Genomic DNA, 16,718 nt, shown 5'->3' with positions numbered 1-16,718 from the left:
TCTTCTCCTCATATTCCAAGTGAACACAAAAGCACTGTGATGTGAGCTGCCTGTGAGGCAGTGGCAAAACTCGAACTAAGGCGCGGAGGCCCTGGCTGCCAGCCCAGGGATCTCTTTACTAGCCCTAGTGGAATCAATCAATCGATGTTATTTATTGAGCGCTTACTGTGTGAAGGGCACCATACTAAGCCCTTGGGAGAGTATAACACAACAGAATTAGTGGACAAATACCATAAAAAAGCCATGTTCCCCACCCATAACAAGCTTGCAGTCTAGTGGAAATACTGGTGGAGGAGGGAAGGAGAGTTTTTCATGGGAAAAGCATTCGGTTAGTCCTCGGCTGGGGCAGGGAGGACAGTGCGAAATTTTACCAATGAAGGGAAGCGTAAAGCAGCACCATCTTGGGTTAGATGCATGGTTTATCCAGCTCAGCATTCTCTCTCCAACAGTACCCCAAAAGGACGCTTAATAGAACAGTCCAGTGGTTTGGGTCTTTGATGTCCCTCTGCTTGGAGGTGGGTCCCTTTAATATTCCCACTTTTCCCTCTAGGATTCTCACTGCCCCCATGGAGGTATCCAAACATTTCTTGGTATTTTCTCCCGATTCCCAAGTGCTAGGAGCTGCCACGCAGCCCGGTCATAGGGGTAAAGGGCTCTGGGAGGCGAGAGGATGAGGCAGAGTGGAAATAGTCTGGGGCTCGTGTTCACTCCTACTTCACCTGCCTTCTTCCACTCCTCTGATTCCATAAAGACTTCCTCCTGCTTACCCCAAACCGGGCGAAGAATCAAAATCCAAAATGGCTTGTAGCTGAGTTACTCGGGGGACAGATGCTCTGGGTAGTAGATGGGTAATAGGAAAGGTTTCTGAGGGAATTTCAACCTGACCCTGAACATGTCTCTGTGCCCTGGGCCCTGCTGAGCTTCTCTCAACCCCCAAGTGCCCAGCTAGGCCTGCAGTCCTCTGTCCTCTAAGTTTAACCTGTTGTCAATTACTCTCTTAGAAAACCCTCTGGACCATAAGCTCATTGTGGGCAGGGAATGTGTCTGTTATATTGTTCTTTTGTACCCTCCCAAGCGCTCTGCACACCCAGTAAGAGCTAAGTAAATATGATTGATTAATTGGAAATTCCACTTCTTGGCAAAAATTCTGGTGAAATTTGTGCTGCTTCACTTTGGTGGGGAGGGGCAGGGGGCAGTCACTTTGCCTCGTGGGTCTGGCTACCCCTTGCCCCAGGCAGCCCTGACCTGCCTTTCCGTCTCCCAGGTTTACAGCAGCATGGAGCGGCTCTCCCTCCACGAAGAAAGGAAAACCCCACCGCCCACCAAGCGGAGTCTGAGCGAAGAAAAAGAAGATAAGCTGGACGGGCTTTGTGGCCTGAAGAGTCGGGACCGGAGCTGGGTGATTGGGTCTCCAGAAATGTGAGCGGGGTCCGGGGGTGTCATTCAGTCCCTAAGGAAGGAGCACGGGAGAATGTGTTTGCACCCGCACGGGCCCATCTGGGAGGCTTCAGGAGGAGGAAGTATCATTTGGGCAATCATATCATCAATAATGGTATATACTGAGTGCTTATTATGTGCAAGCACTGCCTAGAGCGCTTGGGAGAGTACGGTATTACAGAGTTGGTAGACCTGTTCCCTGCCCACAAAGAGCTTACAGTCTAGGCTCACCAAGTGTTGGAGCGAAGAGGAGAGCTTGTTATTAAAGTTCCTCTCTTCTTCTCCTTTCCCCAGGGAAGGCAACTGTTTAGGTGACAGTGATGGAATTTAAGCGCTTACTATATGCTGAGCGCTGTACTGAGAACTGGAGTGGTTAAAAGGCAGTCAGGGTGGACACGGGCCCTGTCCCACAATCTTAATGCCCATTTTAAAGATGAAGTAACTGAGGCCCAGAGCAGTGAAGTGACTCGCCCAGGGTCCCACAGCAGGCAAGTGGCAGAGCCGTTACTAGAAGTCAGGTCCTTCTGACTCCAGGCCCGGACTCTAGCCGTTAGACCCTGCTACTTCCTACCAATATCTAGTCAAGCCAGTGTGTTTGCGAGCCCTGTCGGATGTAGTGATCGGGGGACCACAGCGCCCCGGCGGATATAACAAGTGCCCACCCCCAAAAATCCCAAAGAGCGGGTATGGCACTACCATTACCATCCGCGCCCCCCCCCCCCCCCCCCCGGGCCCCTCGGTCGGAGCTCACATCCCGGGAGCTGCCGCGGCTCACGATCCGTAGCCTTCCGACCTAAAGGCTCGGCTCCCGACTTTCCACAGATTACGCAAGCGGCTCTCGGTGTCGGAGTCCTCCCACACGGAGAGCGACTCGAGCCCGCCGCTGACGGTCCGGCGCCGCTGCTCGGGCCTGCTGGACATGCCCCGCTTTGCCATCTCGGCCGAAGACGACGGCGGCGCCCAGCGGAAGCAGCAACTGCACCAGCCAGAGGGGACGTTACTGGCGGTGGCTCAGGCCCGGGAAGGGGTGCCCCTGCCCATCCTGGAGCAACCAGTGGAGCGCGAGCTGAAGCGAGATGAGGATTCGGGTTTGGCCACGGCTTCTTCGGGCACCAGCAACGTCAGCGGCCCGGTCACACCAGGTAAGCGGGAGGGCTGGCGGAGCCGAGCCCCTCCTGGGTTTTGCCTCGGAAAAGCTGCTGATCCGGCCTCGTTCGGGGGCCAGTGAAGTTGCTGTTTGAACTCTCCTTCTTCGACTAGCCTGAGGGAAGCCAGGCTGACCCTGCCCCATTGACATCCTGGTTTTTTGTTTTTTTTTTTAACGGTATTTGTTCAGCGCTTACTTTGTGCCAGGCACAATACTAGGCGCTGGGGTAGGAGCAAGCTAATCGGTCCCTGTCCCACATGGGGCTCACAGTTTTCATCCCCATTTTACAGAGGAGAGACCTGAGGCCCAGAGAAGTGAAGTGACTCGCCCCAGGTCGCACAGCAGACGAGATGGCGGAGCCGAGATTAGAACCCAGCCTTCTGAGTCCCAGGCCCAGGCTCTGTTCACTAGGCCACGTCTTTCACTGGGTTTTGCTTGCTCGTGCGGCTGAATCTTGTTGAATCACCCCAAATCTGAGGGGGCTTTGATTTTAATCTCTTTGCCAAAAAAGGCCTCTCGGGGACAGCAGAGGTGAGCCCCAACCCAGACGAGTCACCCAGCTGAATTCAGCTCCAGGAGGCAGCATTTCAGGCCACTCGAGGTCACAATTAGCCCAGCACAATCTCCCATACCTCCCTTTGCATTGTGCATCGTTTTCCCTTTTCCGCAAAGAGGTTGCTGCTCTCCAGTCTGAGATGGGTGGCTTGGTTTCCTAACCCCTGAGGCCGCCCAAAACCGATTTTTCCCACAGCGTTTCTACCCGTGAAAAGCCGGTCCAGTGTTCAGCCTGGGAACTCCCCGGTGGTCACCGGCTCCGTGATAGAGCACGGAGTGGGTAGAGCTTGGGCCTGGGAGCCAGAAGGTCATGGATTCTAATCCCACTCCGCCACTTGTCCTGTGTGTGACCTTGGGCAAGTCACTTCACTTCTCTGGGCCTCAGTTCCCTCATCTGTAAAATGGGGATGGAGACTGTGAGCCCCACGTGGGACGGAGACTGCGTCCAACCTGATTTGCTTATGTCCACCCCAGCGGTTGGTACATTGCCTGGCACATAGTGAGCACTTAACAAATACTGCAATTATTATTATTGTTACTATTATTATTATTATTATTAAGCCCCAGGGTCGCTTCTGAAGGAAGCCCCGTGGTTGGACTTGGTGGTTTTGGTCCCCTACGCTCTGCCCGTGGGGGGAGGCGGCGGGCGGGGATCCCCCCCGTGGTTGTGACATTTTCTCGATCGGGCCCGTAGCCGGGAGCAGCGCCGACCTGTCCGACCAGCGGGCCCGCAGCAACAGCAGCGAGGCGTCCGACGGCTGCGCTCCCAAGGCCATCAGCGACCTGGCGGTCCGCCGCGCTCGCCACCGGCTGCTCTCCGGGGAGGCGGGAGAGAAACGCACCTCCAGGCCCGTCAACAAAGTCATTAAGTCGGCGTCGGCCACTGCCCTCTCCCTCCTCATCCCCTCCGGTGAGGCTTAATGCGCCGCGCCGAGAGAGGGGGGTTAGACCGGGGAAGGGCCCGGCGCACCGACGCTTCTCCCGGCCCCCTTGGTGGCGAGCTGACGGGACCAGAGCGGGGGCGGGGCTCGGGGGTTGGGGGCGGTACCGGGGCTCTTCTGACCAGCTCAGAGCAGAGGCTCCCTGGGGTGTTGAGTCCCCCTCTGGAGAAGGTAGCCTGTTTTCACCCCGGAACTCCTTTGATGGTTAGCTGTATTAGTAGTTCTCGTAACACTTATAGTCATGATAACGATCGTAGAAGTGGTCGTGTATAGATTTTGTAAATTGAAAGCCAGTGGAACACATGCATTGAAGACGGGGCCCTGGTGTTTGCAGACATGCTGATGGCCTTGCTCTGTTACCCCCGCAGATCATCATTCCTGTTCACCGCTGGCCAGCCCGATGTCGCCACACTCCCAGTCCTCAAACCCGTCTTCCCGGGACTCGTCTCCGAGCAGGGACTTCTCGCCCGCCGTCACCAACCCCAAGCCCCCGATCGTCATCCACCGCGCCGGGAAGAAGTACGGCTTCACCCTCCGAGCCATCCGCGTCTACATGGGGGACACGGACGTGTACACGGTGCAGCACATGGTCTGGGTAGGTCCCTCCTTTGGTGGCCGAAGCTCCGTCCGAACTGAGGCCCGGCTCACTGCCCCGACTCCTTTCTCAATTTTTGGCCGCGGGTGGCGCAGGGAAGAGCTGAAGGCTCCCGGGCTATATTTGGAGGGGCTCCAGGCCGTCAGGAAGAAAGAGCCGGGTCGTTCATTTTCCCATCCCGTCGGCTCAGCTGCCTGGGCCCGTTCGGTCCATTGAAGAGCTTGTCACAGTGTCCTTTTTCCTACTGCCTTTCACCTTTTGTCCTCGGGCCTTTGGTTGCAGACGATATCTCGAGTGTCAGCGGCAGCCCCTTCCTGCCGGCCACCGTCCGTCTCACGTGCCTCGTGTCTTTGGGGATTTACAAGTTAGTCATTTTAGCCAAAGGGCCCAGCTTGGCTAGAAGGTGTCCAGAGGCTCAATCTGGTCTGTGCCAAACTGCTGCTGGACCCCCCCTGGGGAGCCCCTCTCTTACCCCTCCCACTCCTCTCATCCCTCCAACCCCTTCCATCTCTCCCTCCCACCGTCCCATCCCCACCCCCACCCCGATTTTCTTGTCTCATCTCCCCAGTTCTCTGGGCCCATAGGCGTTGGCTCAAACAAAGGAAACCTGATATAGGTGAAAAATAAGCGGACAAGGAAATGAAAATATTTACCTAGTAATAATGAGGGGTATTTCATAAGCGCTTACTGTTTGCCAGGCACAATACTAAGCACTGGGGTGGATACAAGCAAATCGGGTTGGCCACAGTCCCTGTCCTGCATGGGGCTCACGATCTTAATCCCCATTTTACAGATGAGGTAACTGAGGCCCAGAGAAGTGAAGTGACTTGCCCAAGGCCACACAGCCAAGTGACAGAGCAGGATTAGAACCCATGACCTGACTCCCAGGCCCGTGCTCTTTCCACTGTGCCATTCTGCTTCCCTACCTAAAGCTGATAGGCGTAATAAACAGTGGCAAGGAGTTCAACCAGAGTGCCGGCCCTCGCCTCCAGAGGGCCCGGGGCAACCGAATGAACTTTACCAGCAGGACTGGCAAGAAGCTGCCTCGGGCCACTCGGAGACCCACCTTAGGTTCTCGACTTGTGGGAAAGGTTGCCATGCACCGGGAAAGCTGGGCCCGTTGTCAGGAGCGGTGCTGGTGGGAGGTGGATCGGGGGGAACATTCGTGCGCCACGCCAACTCTCCCTGCTCCCCCTCCAGCCTGTTGAGGCCCGCTCTCGCCACTCAGTAGGGGGAGTCCCCAACTGGAGCCCCACCATCAAATTGCTCTGTCCCACTTTTAACCCTAACCCTCGCCACTGTGCTATGAGGAGCTGTGCTTTGGAGGTAAAAAGCAGCAGCGGCCATCTTTTCGAAGGCGAGCCCCTTAGGACAACGTGGTCCTCCTCCCTGTCCCCCCTCCCTGTTTACGACAGCATGTGGAAGAAGGCGGACCCGCCAGCGAAGCTGGACTGCGGGAAGGGGATCTCATCACCCACGTGAACGGGGAGCCGGTCCACGGCTTGGTGCATACCGAAGTGGTGGAGTCGATCCTGAAGGTGAGCGCCGTACCGGGGAGGCTGGGACTCCCAGCCCTCGGTTGTCTGTCTGGCACCAAGTTCTTTCCCAAGAGACTCAGCATAGAGCCCCGCCGTTCCCAGCCCAGCTCGAGTTGTTGCCTCGGCAGATGGAGTTGGAGGCTTCCAGCACCTCGAGAGTTCAGAAATTCCTTCTAATCAACCAATTGTAATTACTGAGCGCTTACTATATGCAGAGCACTGTATAAGTCGCTTGGGAAGGTACGATACAACAGAATTAGCAGCACGTTCCCTGCCCATAACGAGCTTAGAGTCTTGGTGGGAGCGGGTGGCGAAGAAAGAAAGAACTCAAATCCCTTCTTGATTCCCCCTTCTTGATTAGGTTGCTGCTCCATCGAGCTGAAATTCCCTTGCCCAAGGGACCATTCCAAGGGGGCTTGTGATCATAAATTCACAGGGCACCTTCTGTATTGGTGGAGGCTTTAAAAATAGCACTGCCCTGGTGAGTTTAAGGGAGCTCGGGGGTATATTTGTTCCCGACAATAGACCGGCCCGCCTGAGGGAGAGGAGAATCTGGTCCATCCCATACGACTTCCTAGCAAGGTTGTGCATGTGGCCAGAGGATTCTGGAAGGAGGCAGAGAGCTTAAGATGTAAAACCCCTGTCCGAAAGCGGCTCTGAGGAGCCCCTGCACTCCGTGGTGGTGGAGGCAGAGATCGAAGGAGGGGATCGCTTCACCCGTGGTGGGGAGGTAAAGGGTCAGTCCCAGGAGAAGCGGAGGACAGCGAGGGCCTGGAGGAGGTGGAGGGGATAAAACCGGAAGAGCGTGCAGACGGTGAATTAGCTCTCCGTTGGCCCCCGGCTGGGATGCTGAGGGAGAGCACCATCCACCGGGAGAGACCGTGACTGGTTTGGTTCCTCCTTCTTCCCGCCAGAGCGGAAACAAAGTTTCCATCTCCACAACGCCTTTTGAGAACACCTCGATCAAAGTTGGCCCAGCTCGAAAAGCCAGTTACAAATCCAAGATGGCACGCCGGAATAAGAAAAGCAAAACGAGAGACGGGCAGGAGAGGTAGGTGGGGCCCCATCGTGGCACAGCTCAGCGAGAGTGGGGGTGGGAGAGGCACTGGGGTGGGGCGGGTGGGTGGCCCAGGCTGCCTAGCGGACCCTCCCATAACTACTCCATGCCCATTTCCCCCCTCAGCAAGAAGAAGAACTCACTGCTACGTAAGATCACCAAGCAGGCGTCCTTGTTGCACACCAGTCGCAGCCTGTCCTCCCTCAACCGCTCGCTGTCCTCCGGCGAGAGCGTGCCTGGGTCCCCGACGCACAACCTGTCTCCTCGCTCGCCCACCCAGAGCTACAGATCCACCCCGGAATCGGTGCACTCAGGTACAGCTCGGGGGTCTCTTTTTGGGGGGCAGAGCCAGCCTGCGTCCACCACGTGACGTCCGTCGCTACGATGAGGGCTCTTTGAAGTTGAAACTGTGGCTTCTCCGGGGCCAGGGTCCCTCGGGCTCGAGCTTTAGTACCGGACGCTCACCAGTTGGTTCCTGAAGTTCTTGAGAATCCCAACCTTCAGCGGACCCCCTCCCCTCCTTAGTCACTGCCCGCACTGCAGTTCTAGCATTCTGTGGCACAGAGGGGTTCCCCCCGTCCCAGCGTTTACCTCTCAAACGGGGGCCTGGGGCAAAGAGAGAGGAATCTGGATCGGCCATAGGGATCCAGAACCGAAGGTGGCGTTCTTGGGCAAGTCAGAGGCTGGTTCGTCCAGCGGAACAACTGGGTGGCATAATGAAGGTGGTGTTTATTAAGCGCTTACCATGCGTCAAGCACTGTTCTAAGCACGGGGGGAGATAGAAGCTAATCAGGTTGGACACGGTCCCTGGCCCACATGGGGCTCACAGATTTCATCCCCATTTTACAAATGGGGTCACTGAGGCCCCAGAAAGTGAAGTGACTTGCCCAAGTTCACACAGCGGTCATGTGGCAGAGCCAGGATTAGAGTAATAGTGATAATTAATAATTATTGTGGAACTAAGCACCTAATATGTGCCAGGCACTGTGCTAAGGGCTGGAGTGGATACAAGCAAACTGGTTGGACACAGTCCCTGTCCCACATGGGGCTCACGGTCTCAATCCCCACTTAAAGACGAGGTAACTGAGGCACAGAGATGTTAAGTGACTTGCCCAAGGTCACACCACAAACAAGTGGCAGAGCTGGGATTAGAAACCACGGCCTTCTGACTCCCAGGCCCGTGCCTCTATCCACAACGCCATACTGCTGTACCGTGGTGCCCCTGGGCTGGGGGCGGAAGTGAAAGGAAAACTCGGCAGGTTCCACGGACCCGAGGAATGCCGCCACCGGTCTGGCCTTTTCAGCTCAGACCTCTGTCTCCAGTAGTGGTCCCAAAGGGTCCTTGGGGTGACCAGAGGCACTGATGTCTTCCTTGATAATCCCCAACTTGTATGGCAGCAGCCCAGGACCCAAGCGTGAAATGAACGCGGGGGTTTTCATTCTCCGAAGTCCAGCACCAAAAAGTACTGAGGCACGCGAAGCGCATTCAAAACTAGATGCCACTCATCCCCCAGACTGCCATCGAAGAAGGCCGCGTTCTCCCCAGTAGGTGTGAAGCAGAAAACTTCGGATGGCATTCCTGGAGGGGGGCGGACCCAGAGGGCCGAAGAGCGGAAAGACGGAAGCCGGGGTCACTCCCGTTGACCCCGCTCGGCCCCCTGTACGGGGCCGTCGCCGATTCCCCTCCCTCTTCTTCCCCCCGGGGTCTCTTGCCCCACATTCGCTAAACGCTACCGATGGATCGATCGGTTACCGGCTGGCTTGCTCCCCGGTTCTGACCCCCTGTGTTTCTCTTCTGTTTTGTTTTTGTTTGTTTTTTTGAAGTGGGCGGAACGTCTTCTCAGAGCAGCTCCCCCAGCTCCAGTGTCCCCAACTCTCCGGCCAGCTCTGGGCACATCCGCCCCTGCTCTCTGCACGGCCTGGCCCCCAAACTCCAGAGGCAGTACCGCTCTCCAAGGCGCAAGTCTGCCGGCAACATCCCTCTGTCGCCGCTGGCGCACACTCCATCCCCAACCCCCCAGTCCACGTCCCCCCAGCGCTCCCCATCCCCGCTGCCTTGCCACTCGGTGCAGTCCTTCCCGGGGAAGTTGCACTCCTCCCCGCCCCTGGTGCGGCAGATCTCCAGGCCCAAGAGCGCCGAACCTCCACGGTCGCCCCTCCTCAAGAGGGTCCAGTCTGCCGAGAAGCTGACCTCCTCCCTGTCCTCGTCGGAGAAGAAGCTGGCTGCCTCTCGCAAGCACAGCCTGGACATCTCCCACTCAGAGTTCAAGAAGGAGATGCTGCAGAGGGACCCCGGCCTGCAGAGCCTGCAGGAGTCCGTGAACGAGACGGTGGCGGCGGGCAAGGCGGGCCTGGCGGAGAAGGGCGCCCTGCAGAAGCCGCCCTCCCGGAAGCTGGGCGCCATCCGGCAAGACAGGGTGGACAGGAGGGAGTCCCTGCAGAAGCAGGAGGCCATCCGGGAAGTGGACTCGTCCGAGGACGAGACGGACGACGGCTCCGAAGACAGCCAGGAAGGAAGGAGGCCGGACCGGCCTTCCCTCGGAGCCGAGGCGGGGCCGGACGTCTTGGGCGGTGGGCGGCCCGGAGCCCCGTCGGAAAGCAAGGGGGTTGGGGAAGATGACGCCTTCCTCCCGGAGGGGCCCCGGAGCACGGGAGGCCCCCCCCCAAGATGCCTCGCGGGCAGGGCCGGGAATCTCGCCGGGACACCCGGGCAACAGGGCCACCAGCGAGCCCACAGCCGGATTGGAGGGAGTGACCGGGGAAGACCACCAGCTGCTAGGGGGTCTGCCCCCCGAGTTCGGCGGCCCAGGAGGGAACCCCGAGGGTCCGGGTGCGGCAGGGCGAGCCGCCAGCCCAACAGAGAGAATCCCTCATGGGGCCCAGGCAGGAAGCCGTGAGCGCTCCCACCACAGCAGGTTGACCCCAGAGGAGCCAGGCGCCCCCCGGGCCAACCAGAAACCGCAGCCCGATCCTGGCCCGGCTCCGTGGCCGGCAGGCCCCCTGGGTTGTCCGGTTCCCGACCCCCTGCGGGGACTCACACCCTCGGAGACGGGCCGGCAGCCCCACGGGCCGCCGCCGCCGAGCTGGCAGAGCGTGAGAGATGACAGGCCCGCTGGAACTCCCGGGCCCGATGCCCCGGAGGCTCCGGCACTGGCCCCTGGCGTGCCGGAGAGCAAGAGGCAACTGGACACCCCGGGCGGCCCTCCAACGGGCACCGCCGTCTCCGGACCTGGCGGCTGGAGCGATCGCGAGAGAACCCTACAGGCTTCCCAGCAGGCCAGCGTAGCTACCAGCGTCTTGGGCCCCCTCAAACTCAATCGACCCAGCGGCCCCAAGGAGCCCGGAGGGACACTCGCTACCTCCCAGGCCGACGCGTCGAGGAGACGAGAGAGCGATTCGAAGCAGAGCAGGCTGGAGGTCCCTAAAGTGGCGGCAGGCCCGGAGAACCCCAGTCTCGCCAGCATAGATGGCCCCGCCTCGCCGCTAGGATTTCCCAAAGAGACCCCCGAGCCTGTCGCCCTCCCCTCCACCGAGAAAAAGGAGCCCGGCCCCGGTGGGTCCCGGGCACCCATGGCCCCGGTGGACAGTAAGAAAGCTCCGCCATCCAAAGACCACCCCGTCTCCCCGAGCCCTCAGGCCGTCCCGACGGACGGCGGCCCGCGGCCCGGCGGAGAGGAGGCGGCCGTCCCGAGGAGGAGCCGGGAGGCCGTGAGCCACACGGAGCTCCAGGACGCTCACTTGTCGCCCGCTGAGGGTTTGAAGAGAACATAACGGCGCCCCAGGTTTACAGCCAGAGACTGATGGCACCCCGGACCCTCCGTACGACACACGAAGCTAAAGAGAACCGGGGGGCGGGGCGAGGGCGGTTCTGGGTCGGAGTGGGGTGAGAGGGCACGGCTCCTCTGCTCACCCTTGTCTTTCCTCATCTTGGCGCTCTTATTTTTGTACACACTGTGCTCGTGGTTTGGGGTCTCTTTGGAACAGGGTAGCCTGCTAGGTAGGGCGAGGACCAGGGCCCAGGCCATCCTTCACCAGAGGGGTCCCCTCACCTCAGCGAGAGGAAAAATGGGGGGTGATGGGGCTGCCTCGCCCGGATCATTTCTCGCCTCTGTTCCTCTCTCTCCCTTCAAATGCAATATTGGGGGGCCCCATGGGTTCTTATTCCCATGGTCCCTGCAGTTGGACTCCCCCCCACCCCCCTTCCCCCCCCGGTTGCGGGGAGCAGCCGTCTGGTAAGGAACCGTCTGCCCAGGTCCCGGCTTGAGCCGAGGAAGGGATGATTCTGTTGCTTCTCTTGAAAACGTTTTTTCTTTTTTTAAAAAAATTTCAGCTCGCTTCTTATATAAAAAGATCAAAGCAGTGGGTCTCTGCTCCCCACAGGCTACTTGCTTTGGTGGGGGAGTTTTTTGGTTATTTTAAAGGCAGCCTGCCCTCCAGTTTTAAGCATTTTAATTGGAATTTCTGTCTCTGTTTTCTTCGTCTACCTGCTCCTCTCACCCACCCTTCCCTCCTCTCAACTCCAGCCGGCTCCCAGAGCCCAAGGATGCTTGCCCTACCTCCACCCGTAACACGGGGCCGGGGGGAGGTCTCAAGCAGGGGGCCGGTTGACCTGACGAAAGCAAAGTTGACTCCTGGCCAGGGTGATTGGGTTCATTTGCCGTGAGCGGCCTTGGGATGCAGGGAGTTTTCCCGGGAAGAGCGAGTCAGGATCTTGGTGGATCGGAAAGAAGGGCGGGGGACTTTTCACGGTGCCAGAGGGCGTTTTTGCTCACCCGCTTCACCTGGTCAGTCGTTCACCTGTTTGCTCGAAGAGAACTCCCCATCCTCTCAGAATCGAGGCTTGTCGGGAAAAGCGGGCAGCTCCGGTGTCAGGAGCCCCCCAGCTCCGAGGGGGCTGATGCCACAGAGCGAAGCCGTGACCCCGGCCCCTCGAGGCGTTCCTCCCCCGCCCCCAGCCCAGGGCCACCCCGGGCCTCCCACATCGACCTCCGACGGTCCATCCAATTCAAGCATCCGCAGAACCTCGGCCGAGAACGCTGTTCTCTCAGCCTTCCGAAGGCCTCTGCGCATAACAGAAGGCCCGAGTGTAGCCATTTTCCTAGGGGGCCTCAGGCAGAAAACACTGAAATTAATAATAGCGGTGCTGCGGACCACTGGTCCTTTTTCATTTCCTGACAATCTAGGGGCAAGGAGCCGCGGTTAGAGCTCCCTCGGTTAGACGTGCTCTGCTCCCCTCCCGAGTTCTTCCTTCCTGTATTCCGGGTCGTCCCCGAAAATCTCTGCCCAGCCCCCCATCTTACAATAGGCAGCCTCTCGATCACCCTCCTATCCCACAACCCCAGAAGTGCAGTCGTCAAACTTGTAGCCTGGCTTCTCTTCCCAGGCCACTTTTCTTTCAATCATTCTCCAAATTTCAACCCGGACTAATTTGCTCTGATTTGGGAGTGGGGTGGTCATGCTTCCTTAGTCAAGCATTCAGCAGTTCCTCTTCTGTTTTGTGGCTTGTGCGCGCGTGTGTGTGTGTGTGTTTACAGTGATAGCCTAACCTTTGGGGCTTCCGTCGGGCTCTGGGGCAGAGGCTTGGGGGAGTTGGGACAGGAGTGGGACAGGAGAGTCTCCCGACCCCACTCCGCCACTGGCTCAGCACCCCGTGAACGGGATTACCGTCCCAGAGCTCAGTGAAGGACCTGAAAGAATGTACTCGAGTGTCGATGTCAGCACATTTTTGGGGATTTAGCCATTAAGAGCCGGGTGGCGATTGGAGGGAGCTCACACGACCTGGGCATTTCCAGCAGGGAATCGTGTGGGAAAACTCAGAGGTGATCATCCGCGGCCTCAGGCTCCCGACAGTGCCCGTTTAGCAGGGCGGTGTGATCGATAATGGGCCGGCAAGGGCCAGACCCGACGGGCTTCAAATTACTTGAGAGGCGTGGGAAGCCCAGGCTCAACAGGGCCAAAGGCTCCTGAGAAAAGGCCCCTCTGTGCCCAAAGAAATGAGTGATGGATGGCATGGTTCCCCCCACACCTTTTCCAGGCCGGGCGGGGCCCGGAGAATCTGACCCCCCCGAGAACTCCCCTGGCCTGGTAAAGTAGTGAGCACTGAGAAAGGCAGGGGCCGCAGACAGAGGTCTCCAGGGCACGTTTGGGGTGGGGAAAGCAGACCTCCACTAGTTCTGAAGAGATGAGGCACCGGGGGTCCGCAGGTCATCATTCGCTCGCTCTCATTGCTTGTCCTTTTTCCAGTGCCCGTCGCTCAAACAGAAAGTCAATTCCAGGCGAAGGCAACCGAGGGCCAGGCGACGACTTTCAAGCCCCAGAAGGGGTTCAGTTTCGGTTTTGCCCCTCTCTCCCCCTCTCCCCCGCCTCCAGCCTCTGAAGCATCCGGTAGTGTTGGGAGAAGGTAGGTGGGGAGAGAGGCCCCACACATCCCTTCTGCTCCCGGAGCGGATCATTTTATTCTCCCAGAAACTAACGGGGCGAGCTAGGCCCTCAGACGAAACCTTAAGAGGGTTGGACCCAAAACAACTGGGGGTGGGGAGGTGAGGAAGAAGGGAAAGATATGGGTACTCACAAATAGGACTTGCAGGAGGAGACCAGAAAATGCTGTAGAGCCAGCAGAGAAACAAAAAGGTGGAAGAGTGCAGTGACTGGCGAGGAGATGGGTAGAGGGAAATCTGGAAGAGGTAGGAGGTATATGTGTGTATGTGTGTGTATGTTCTCATGTACCCGCGTATAACACCCATCCATCTAAGCCTGTTGCTTTTCCTTTATTTTCATCGGCCTGCCCCTTTCATTTTGTTTTTAGAGACGTGAAATGGAGTTTTCTCCATTCGGTACAGTCGCTTTTACATGTCTGTATCCAACTTGTGTTTCTGTTCGGCTCAAGTGTTTTGGTTTTGTTGGTTTTGGTTTTTTGTTGGTTTTTTTTTTTTTTTACTTCACTGTTGTAGCGTAGAGGACTAATAGTATTTATTGTAAATATTAGGCTTTAGTATGGTAACCGCTGCTCCCAGAGACCCCGCTGGAGGCCCCTGGCCCTCTGGAGAACCGCAGGATGTGTGTGGTGGACGATGGGTAATCGGTGTGACTTGTAGCGTGCCCGTCCACACCGAGTCTGTGTGTGATTTGGACTGAGTTGTGTTTTCTCCCTGAAGGGGGAGGGTACGGTCTTTCTCCGGTTTCCCCTTACTGGACGTTATGGGTGACGCTGTCCTTCTAGTAGAAAACCCTGACAAGTCTGTGTGTGTTTCCACTGTGTCTCAGCATCATATCGAGAAGTCCCCGGGTACTCAGAGAACAAGGGACCCAGTGAAGTCTAGGATGAACTGACTTATCCAAGTGTTGGTAGAAACTTGAACGATTGCCACATAATAGCAGTGCAATAATTTTTATTCCTGTTGTACCTGCATGTTGATGTTCAAACCCTCCTCCAAAATAAATTTTTTTTTTTTTTTTACATAAGTGCAAACTCGTGCAGTTGATGGAATTCTCTCTTCCCTGTGGCAGGCGGGAGGGCATATCAGTAGGATGGACTGTGGTGAAATCTGCTCTGGCACTCATTTGCTCCGTCTCGCCCTACACGAATTGCGCTCTATTGAACTTTCCTGACGTTTCTCTTCGGGGAGGCGGGTAAGAAGGGGTCGCCCGGAGGCAGAAAGCGAGGAGCCTACTGAGAATCCCTCCCAGCCCTCTGACCCCAGGAAAGCCCCCCGGCCAGTGTCCGAGGCAGCCATCAGAAGGGTCCGCGGGTCCTCGGGAGCAGGAGATCCCCGAGCCGGGATCCGGGGCGGGGCGGGGCCGGGAGGCTACCCAACTGCCACAGGGTGAACGGACTTCTTCCCAAATTCGGAATTTGAAGCTGCAGAGCTAGTGAGTCACACAAACTCATTTCTTTTCCATTTAGGAAGGAACGGATTGGTAACGGAACAGAGAGGAGATGTCCTGGAAACATATATAATCCTTACAGGCCTTAAAGAATAGCCCTGTGGGCTTCCCACATGATGGGTTGGGGAACAGTGGCCTGAGGGCCTACTTGTAAGCCCACTGTCTCCAGGAAGTCCACTCACTGCTCTCTAATCACTGCCTCCTGGCTCCTGACATCTAGGTTAGCCTTTCTCTGTTATCTGTCTCGTTTCATTAACCAAAAGCAGGGAGGACACACCCAATAATAATAACTGCGGTGTTTACTATGTGGTGAGCACTGTACCAAGCTCTGGGATAGATGCAAGTTAATTAGGTCGGACACAGTCCCTCTCCCGCAGAGGGCTCACAGTCTTAATCCCCATTTTACAGATGAGGAAACTGAGGCTCAGAGAAGTCAAGTGCCTTGCCTAAGGTCACACGGCAGACTGGTGGCGGAGCCGGGATTAGAACCCTGGCCCAAACTGGGCTTCTGGGGCAGGAGCTTCCCCGACCCAGGAGCTCGGGGCCTCACGTCGTTGGGCCTCAATCAGGTCCTCGTCTAGCCGAGCTGGGTTGCGTCACTTTCATTCATTCATTCAATAGTATTTATCGAGCGCTTACTATGTGCAGAGCACTGTACTAAGCGCTTGGAATGAACAAGTCGGCAACAGATAGAGACGGTCCCTGCCGTTTGACGGGCTTACGGTCTAATCGGGGGAGACGGACGGACGAGAACGATGGCAATAAATAGAGTCGAGGGGAAGAACATCTCGTAAAAACAACGGCAACTAAATAGAATCGAGGCGATGTACATTTCATTAACAAAATAAATAGGGTAATGAAAATATATACAGTTGAGCAGACGAGTACAGTGCTGAGGGGATGGCAAGGGAGAGGGGGAGGAGCAGAGGGAAATGGGGGGAAAAGAGGGTTAAGCTGCGGAGAGGTGAAGGGGGGGTGGTAGAGGGAGTAGAGGGAGAAGGGGAGCTCAGTCTGGGAAGGCCCCTTGGAGGAGGTGAGTCACCCCTGCCGGAGGCTGGGCGGGTCGGATGAGATGACCACTCGGGGCTTCGGCGAGAGGAGGCATTGCGAATCGTGCGTCGGTCAAAGCGCGTGAAGGAAGTTGGAACCGTGAAGGCCATCCAGACCCCGAGGCTCGGGGGGAAGGCGCAGCTCCGGAAGGTGGCGTTGGGTTGAGGAGCCAGACCCGAGGTCTGGGGTGTCAGGAGCCGAACAAGAGGACCGTTATTTGCGGCGGGTGGGAGGTTCCCCACCGGTGATGTGGTGTGGAGACCCCAGATGGAGGAAGAAGACGGCCCATCCGGCAACCATGCGGAGGCCAGCGGAGACTCAGAGGTCAGTCGTGCTTGGAGAGCTTCCGGGAGCCAGAACGCAGTGACCCCTTGATGGCTAAGGTGAGCCCACCCACCCCTCTTTGGCCCAGGCTTCTCTGCTGAAGCATTTTCATGGCACATCCCTCCCCTGGCAGAGTGGGACTTTCTGATCTGGGAACGGGGCAGGAGGGGCAATTTATCTAGGACTCCTG

General features: G+C 57.5%; 1 protein-coding gene across 1 annotated transcript in view; it reads left to right on the top strand.

Moving 5' to 3' along the window:
- Positions 1-14,725, top strand: part of MAST2 (microtubule associated serine/threonine kinase 2) — a 207,165-nt gene extending 192,440 nt beyond the window's left edge. Inside the window, exons 26-33 of the mRNA XM_029083079.2 lie at positions 1,265-1,419; positions 2,260-2,579; positions 3,834-4,049; positions 4,449-4,675; positions 6,091-6,213; positions 7,128-7,264; positions 7,397-7,584; positions 9,095-14,725. Of these exons, the coding sequence (XP_028938912.1) occupies positions 1,265-1,419; positions 2,260-2,579; positions 3,834-4,049; positions 4,449-4,675; positions 6,091-6,213; positions 7,128-7,264; positions 7,397-7,584; positions 9,095-10,167 (2,439 nt within the window). The 3' untranslated portion in view covers positions 10,168-14,725. The remainder of the gene's footprint in view (positions 1-1,264; positions 1,420-2,259; positions 2,580-3,833; positions 4,050-4,448; positions 4,676-6,090; positions 6,214-7,127; positions 7,265-7,396; positions 7,585-9,094) is intronic.
- The last annotated feature ends 1,993 nt before the right edge of the window (positions 14,726-16,718 follow it).

Source organism: Ornithorhynchus anatinus, chromosome 18 (genome assembly GCF_004115215.2).
Source record: "Ornithorhynchus anatinus isolate Pmale09 chromosome 18, mOrnAna1.pri.v4, whole genome shotgun sequence".
NCBI classification, from domain to species: domain Eukaryota; kingdom Metazoa; phylum Chordata; class Mammalia; order Monotremata; family Ornithorhynchidae; genus Ornithorhynchus; species Ornithorhynchus anatinus.
The sequence above is the reverse complement of the archived record's forward strand: the minus strand, read 5'-3'. Positions and strand labels throughout refer to the sequence as shown.